The following is a 7091-nucleotide window of genomic DNA, read 5'->3' as shown; positions in this document are numbered from 1 at the left end:
AAAAACCTCTCCTTTTGAGTCCTGCACTTTAGTGCAGGGTTTCACTATTACTTCTCATACCAAGTAACATTTTATTCTTTAGAGCGACAAAAAGCTATGTCTGTGACTTCGGCATTACTATAAAAAACACCTTTTGGGGTTCTTCTTTAATTGTCCACCCAGGTTGGACACTATCATGTCTTATTTTCTTTCAACAGTTGAAAAAGTACGTGAATACATTGGAATAATCAGGGAGAAGATGGGGTGGAGGCAAGACAAGAAGTGCACAGTGCACAGAGGAAGGATGCTAAGTGCCTTCTACTTCTCTTATGTGTGACTGTAAGCTGCACATCATAAAAGGTCAGGGACCATTTGAGGTGGAACCCTAGTCCGGTTTCTGATTGATGTGTGGTCACTTTCGTTTCTGCTGTGGCTCTTAGTAAGTAAGAGCATTACTTTCAAGCCAGAGAGCATGGTTACAGTTAGTCTTCATTAGGGTTATTTTTGTTGTGATAAAACACTATAACCAAAAGCAAACTGAGAAAAAAAAATTGAGAAGAAATGAATTAATTTGGCTTACAATTTCACATCATTGTTCACCATTGGAGTAAGTCAGGACAGTAACGGAAGCAGTGTGAGGACCTGGAGGTCGGAGCTGATGGAGAAGTGCTGGTTACTGACTTTCTCCTCTTGGCTTTCTCAGTCTGACTTTTTACAAATCCCAGGGATAACACCACCCACAATGAACTGGGCCCTCCCCCATCAATCACTAGTTAAGAAAATATGCTTTAGGTCTGCCTGATCCCAATCATAAAAAGGCATTTTTTTTAAATTGAGGTTCCCTCCTCTCAGATGACCTTGACTTATGTAAGCTGACATAATACTCTCCAGCACAGTGCCTATGGAAAAGCAAAGAAACATGTGAGAAAGCAGCCATAATAAAGGGTACTGCATAGCAACAGACTGCAGTGGAGTATTTGGATATATGGGAACATTAGGATCCTGTCTCTCTTGGCCTGAAGTATTCAATTTTAAGACAGACTCTATCTATTCAGAGATAACAAACAAAACACCCTTAGAATTGACTGATTACATTCCCCATGTGAATTAAGGTTCTTGTGTTCCTATGCCTTTAGGTAAGTTTCTATTACTTTAGGTAAGTTCCTGTGCCTTTACATAAGTTCCTGTAACTTCAGATAAGTTCCTATCCCTTTAGGTAAGTTCTTATGCCTTTAGGTAAGGCATGGACTTTCTGGTTGGTACAGATTTTGTCATTCTTGTGTACCAGTAACTTTGATATTTCTCTTACCATGATCCCCAAAGGGCTTACTTCTCCTACTCTTTTAGACCATGGTAGTCTCTTCCCCAAATAATATTTTGTAGGTGACTATCTTATTCTAACTCCTCATAAATTACTACCTCACATGGGTTTTCTCCCTATACCTAAACGCAGGATGTCATTATTAACTGTCATCTAAAGTAAGAATTTATGCTATAAATTAAAGTTAAATATACACTTAACAAGAACAACAGCAAATAAAGAAAACAAAACTGGCCTTGCTACGTTCATTTATATGCAAAATGCCTCTGGGATTTTCCTTCAATTATCCTTCATCATTGAAAAATAACATGGATGCAGAAAGAAGCACCATGATGATGGGCTAGAGATAAAAACATGTACAGAGGTAAGAGTCTAGAAGTGCCTTATACTGCCTTTGTGTGCCAGTTAATGGTAGGCTGGGTAAGGTCAGAGAGCATCTGAGGTATACGGTGTTGTTCATCCTTGAGTCTACCTTATACCCCATCCACTACACTAGATTTCCAGGGGACACAGATGTGTTAGGATGCTATCTGAGGAATTTTACAATTTAGTATGCAAGCCAAATACAGAAGAGTCCAAACTGAAAACACTAGAACTGAAGAGCTATCACCGCACGAGGAGCAGACTGGCGGGATCTAGTGGGGAGTAACCTGTCTCAGTGGGGTCCACGTTTGCTGTTGACATTTCGTTTCATTGGAGCATTTCAATGGGGCACTCATAACACTCCTCTCTCATTCTCTTTTACTGACGACAAGTGAAAATTATAGTTTAATTGAGCATCTCATCCCAGGAGAATTACTGTTTGTAATGTTGAATATTTTACCTTCTATCTGATTAAACTCCCAGATTTGGAGAATAACCAGAAAAACAAAATTTCCTGCCAGAACATCTTGAACCCAAATGCTAAGGTCTGAGTGCTTTCTAAACACAAATTCCCATTTTTTATCCTGCCTGAATGGCTCCATCATCACTGCTCAGCATAAATTTAGTAAGGAATGGAATCTTAGATGATGGAGGAGGGTCATCTGTCTCTCTGTTACTTTCATTGGTTAATAAAGAAGACTGCCTTGGCCTTTTTGATAGGCCAGCCCTTAGGTGGGTGGAGTAGACAGAACAGAATTGTGGGAGAAAGAAAGCAGAGGCAGGCAGTCGCCATGACTCTCCTCTCCAAGACAGCCACAGGTTAGGATCTTTCCTAGTAAGCTACTACCTCATGATGCTACATGGATTACTAAATATGGGTTAAAGCAAGATGTGAGAATTAACCAATAAGAGGCTGCAGATAACGGGCCAGGCAGTGTTTAAAAGAATACAGTTTCTATGTAATTATTTTGGGTAAAGCTAGCCGGGAGCCAGGTGGCAGGATGCAGTCTGCCACTCCTTCTACATTTAGATTCAAGACTTATGTTTTAAAAGTTTAAAAAGATTGCTATATTTAAGAAGTTAAAAGGTATGGGTGAAGTTGATTTAATTTTAACTTACTCTATATTTTATTGAGTCTAATACATAAAATATTTTTATTTAAACATTAAGTTATATGCAAACCTATTAAGGGGATATTTGCACTTTTCAAACTGAGTCTTTAAGTTGTGGTGTCTGTCTTATGCTTAGGATGTATCTTCCCTTAGACTAAACTCACTTTAGTTGTTCATATCTGCATGTGCACTACACACAGCTACTCTAAGAAGTCCTCAGAGATTCTCCAGCTATCTTAGAGCTTGCACGTATATTGTGTAAATAAACTATCAGCCAAACGTAATCTTACTATTGTGTTCTAATGTTTGAGATTCTAGAGGTAATGTATTTGCTAGTTGATTGCTACTTTTACTCAAGTAGAAACAGTTTGCATGAAGGGAGACAAGGAAAGGGAAAATTATAACCTCAAAAAAGAACATTGATTTTAAAAAAAGAAAATAATTTTCAGTCTTTATTTCATGATCAGGTTTTTAGTTTACTGTCAATTTACTTTCAAGAATTGTCATTTAATTATTAAAACAAAAATCATGAGCTGTATAGCAATTTGCTTTGTCCCTTTTCCATGTAAACATATAAAATATAGTATTGCACATAAAGAGACTCATTTGATAAAACAGAATTAGATTTCATTTCATGACTCCTTGCAGAAAAATAATCAATTCCCCAAACAAGTCCCCAAGTTTCATCTTTTTCTTTTTTAGTGAAGGAATTATTACCAAAGGCTATTGGTGTCACAAAGATTGATCCGAGTCTGGGGATAATATCTCCCAGGTCCATGACGTGCATATGAACTTTGCATTCCTGACAGATATTTTCCTAACCATGTACTCTTAGCCCTTACTCATCTACGGAGTGTGTACCTGTTTCTTCCAGCCCACACCACCAAGTGTTGTATAGCTGCTTTAGAAAATACATTTGAAAGAGTCTTTTGTCTTCTTTTGAAAGAAGGCCTTTGGTTCCTAAATCTGTGCCCTCAGCATGTAAAATATTTAAAAATCTCTTCATTCAACCCCGTAGTTTTAGACGTTTTGGATTTGTCAGGCATGACTGTGCTAACAAACAACTCTCTAACTCTGCCTCCAGCCAATGCAGTTTGATTTATCCATTCTCATTCACTCAGTCACCATAAAAGACTTTCAACTGAGAGCACTGAGGATGAGAGTGGAGGATACTCTACACTGAGCTTACAAAACAGCTTCCAGGATATTGTTACAGCAAAGCCATTGTCTGTGATACAAAAATGCAAACACGTGTAATCCACATCAAAGACTCAAGAGAAGAGTATTGTTATTCACAGATTAGGAAACTGAGGCATAGAAATGTCAAGTGGCTTGCCCTGCCACACACAACTAGTGAGTGGTTGGGGTCCAGGATCCTGAAGCTGAGCTCCTGGCCGCTCAGCCCATAAAACACACTGAATATAAGAATATTCATATTTTTCCTTTCTGCAGTTTGCTGTACCCTTGCAAGAAGGTCAAAAAGAACAGAGGACTCCATTATTGCATGGAACACACAGGAAATATTTTATTAACTTCCAAATGATTAAATGGCAGAGAAATTTCAGTAGAAATCCATGATTCTCCGCAGAGAGCCCACCCTGGCATTCATGGCGCCCCAGTCGTGGTAGCGCCTGTACTCCCCGGGCCTCAGCAGGTACTGCCGCCCCCGGTAGTTGGGCATCTCGTAGAGGACCCAGTAGCCTTCCAGCACGTGGAAGGAGTGGAAGTCACTGAAGTGGAAGCGGTCCTGGAGGTGGGAGCAGTCGTCGGTGATCTCCACCATCTGACCTCTGTAGTCCTCCCGCTCGTAGATCCTGATCCGGTGAGAGCTGGACTGTGCGCACGCAGAGCAGACAAGGGGACGTTAGAGAACCTGACCTGAGCTCGGCAATCAGCACATGCTGCCTGCGGGATGGGCCCCTTACCTTTTCTATACCAGAGGTGACTGAATTCAAAGAGTAAAAAACGATTGTCAATGCCATGTAATTCACAGATAGATGGAAATTCTGGGAAAGCTCAGCTAACCCGATCTCCTCTGCCTATCCCTTCTTTTTGCTTCAGGCCCTGTTTCCAAACCTGGATATCAAAGGCGCCTTAAAATTTTGGCTTAGAGGGGCTGTGGTGGTGCACATATGCCGTCTTAGCCCTTCGACGGCAGAAGCAGATCCCAAGTTTGAGAGCTGGGGGCCAGACTATAAAACATAGAAAGTTTGGGGCTAGCCTTGCGTGCATTCTGAAAATCCATGTAAACACATCACCAAAATATAAATAAATGAAGTAAAGATTGGAGTTCAAGTCTCAGTTCAAATGTGTTCTGGCAAGTCGTATTTGCAAATTCCAAATCAAAAGTCAAAGATTCTCAAGAGGCCTGTGGCAATCCAGAGGGTAAAATGTCGACAACAATGGCAGTTCAGGCTGCCTGTCCTGGCTACTCAGCTATCTTGACACCTTTCTGACCCTGCCCCTTCGAGGCAGGTCCCACTGTCCGCAGGGGTTTTCTGACATCATCAGAGTGCTCGGTGGGAAGGATTCTCCTAAGCAACACAGCTGGAGGAATGAACAGTCGCTGATAAACTCCCATCATCCCATGCATTCAATGTACTATAGCTTCCAAAAGAACTGATTCAGGCAGTCAGAGTTGACCTTTTCAAAGCCTGGCACATCACAAGACTCACCAAAAGAAACCCCCAGTCATTACTGTTAAATGGGAAAACTGAAGAACAGTTTTTGCAGCCTGTTGTGGTCTGTCCTAGGAGCTTTCAAGTGTCAAAGGTTTGCTGCATTTTTCCGAATTCTAAAGAATCTCCTCAAGGAAGGAGCAGCCACCCCATCCCTCATGCCAAAGAATAACTAGATCAGGGAGATGATGAGATTGAGGGTCAGAGGGATGTAGGAAGGGACTCACTTGGGTAATGAGGCGGCAGGAGCGGACAGAGTCGCTGAGGCCCATCCACTGCTGGTAGTCAGGGTAGTCCCCACGCCTCAGGAAGTACTGACAGCCTGCGAAGTTGGGCTGCTCATAGAGCATCCAGCAGCCACTGTCCACACGCACAGAGTTGCAGCGGCTGAAGTAGGGCTGCAGGTTGGAGTGGTCGCTGCGGCACTCATAGTGGTGGCCTTGGAAGCCGCGGTCCTCATAGAAGGTGATCTGGAAAGCAAGGCAAGGCTCAGAGGTCTGTTGTGGCATAGACCCGAGGGCTGGTCCCTCCCCAGGCCCTGGGTGCCCTGGGCTCACCTTCCCCATAGCTGGTGTTGACGGTTTAGATGGGATGGTGCTGTTGGGTGTGTAGGGCTGGGAGCAGGGTCTATATAGCAGGAGGTCTGCTGTGTTGGCAGGAACAACACAAAAGGGGCACGCGGTGGGACTGGGCACTTTCTCTCCTTTCTATATAATGACTGTGGGGGAGGCGTGGGTTATTGTATGTTTTCTCTTGGTCTGTCCAGAGCTTTCGAATGAATGACCAGTCATTGACCTCGTTAAAAGGGTCACTTGATACAGCTTGGGTCTTTAAATGATGCTTATCTGGGAAACAGAGATTGAGTAAAGATGCTTAATTAGCTAACCATTGCAATTGAATGCTTTATTAACCTTTTAAAAATCCCCAACCAAGATGAATTTGAGGAGCAGTGCATGATGTTGACAGGATCTGCAGTTCCACGGAGCTTGAGACTGTTAGGCTGGAGAAGTGCTGTAAGTACGGCAGCTGAGGAAAGCACCGTCTCCACATGGTCCTCCAAGCGGGATAGAAATCAGATAACCACAGGAAGGTGGGGGACAAACGGCAAGACTCCAGGGAGGTCTGGTCTAACATGGTCTTAGCTCTGCTCCCCGGAGCCTGGAACTGACCACAGATTTCTAGATGCCAAAGAACATAAAATACAACATTTGAAATCTCAGTTTTGTGGAATCTCTATCATTTCTGCTGTTTCGGGTCTGGCAAAGCCCTGCTAGCTCTGTGGTGTAGGCTCTGGCTCCTAGACTACTCTCTTCTCTATGTCATCCTCATCGACCCTAATATCTCTAGGCGCTCCAACCACCCTGTGCTATTGTGGCATTCCAGGCTGTAGGGACTGTGGTGCTCACTGTGGTGTGTTTAGCAGTCTCTGGCCTCTACCCACTCACACCAACAGTAAATCTCCTCCCTCCTTTCCAAGTCATGACAACCCTTAATTTCTTGAGTTGCTACTGAGTGTATACATAGAGAAAAATGTAAAAATTCACCTTTGGGATAAACCACTATTCTGGAAGTACTAGCTGTGTTTAGTCCGTATTTAGGGCTAGTTTAACATTCCTGTCCTCAGTTCTCCATTTCACA

The 7091-nt window shown here is 42.7% G+C and overlaps 1 protein-coding gene across 4 annotated transcripts; it reads right to left on the bottom strand.

The window, feature by feature from the left end:
* Positions 1-4336: 4336 nt before the first annotated feature.
* On the bottom strand, positions 4337-6019 carry LOC125416370 (gamma-crystallin E). Of its 4 annotated transcripts, XM_048459308.3 has the most exons (4): positions 6011-6019; positions 5681-5923; positions 4674-4676; positions 4337-4609 (listed from the first exon to the last, which is right to left on the bottom strand). In XM_048459308.3, the coding sequence occupies exons 1-4, from the start codon at positions 6017-6019 to the stop codon at positions 4337-4339; spliced, it is 528 nt and encodes a 175-aa protein (XP_048315265.3). The 4 variants fall into 4 exon arrangements, with proteins under 4 accessions (XP_048315265.3, XP_048315266.3, XP_085540288.2 ...); XM_048459309.3 differs by lacking the exon at positions 4674-4676; XM_085684268.2 differs by lacking the exon at positions 4674-4676 and having other exon boundaries at positions 4503-4604.
* Positions 6020-7091: the final 1072 nt, after the last annotated feature.

Source organism: Myodes glareolus, chromosome 1, assembly GCF_982192425.1.
Source record: "Myodes glareolus chromosome 1, mMyoGla1.1, whole genome shotgun sequence".
NCBI classification, from domain to species: domain Eukaryota; kingdom Metazoa; phylum Chordata; class Mammalia; order Rodentia; family Cricetidae; genus Myodes; species Myodes glareolus.
Note: the sequence above shows the minus strand (reverse complement) of the source record. Positions and strands in the feature narration are given on the sequence as shown.

Excerpts from the sequence above, each read along its gene's own strand:
- LOC125416370 (XM_085684162.2), bottom strand. The coding sequence starts at position 6,019 with ATGGGGAAGGTGAGCCCAGGGCACCCAGGGCCTGGGGAGGGACCAGCC. Across the intron at positions 4,610-5,680 it reads CCTGCCGCCTCATTACCCAA|TCCAGCTCTCACCGGATCAG; the intron begins GTGAGTCCCTTC and ends GCGTGCGCACAG.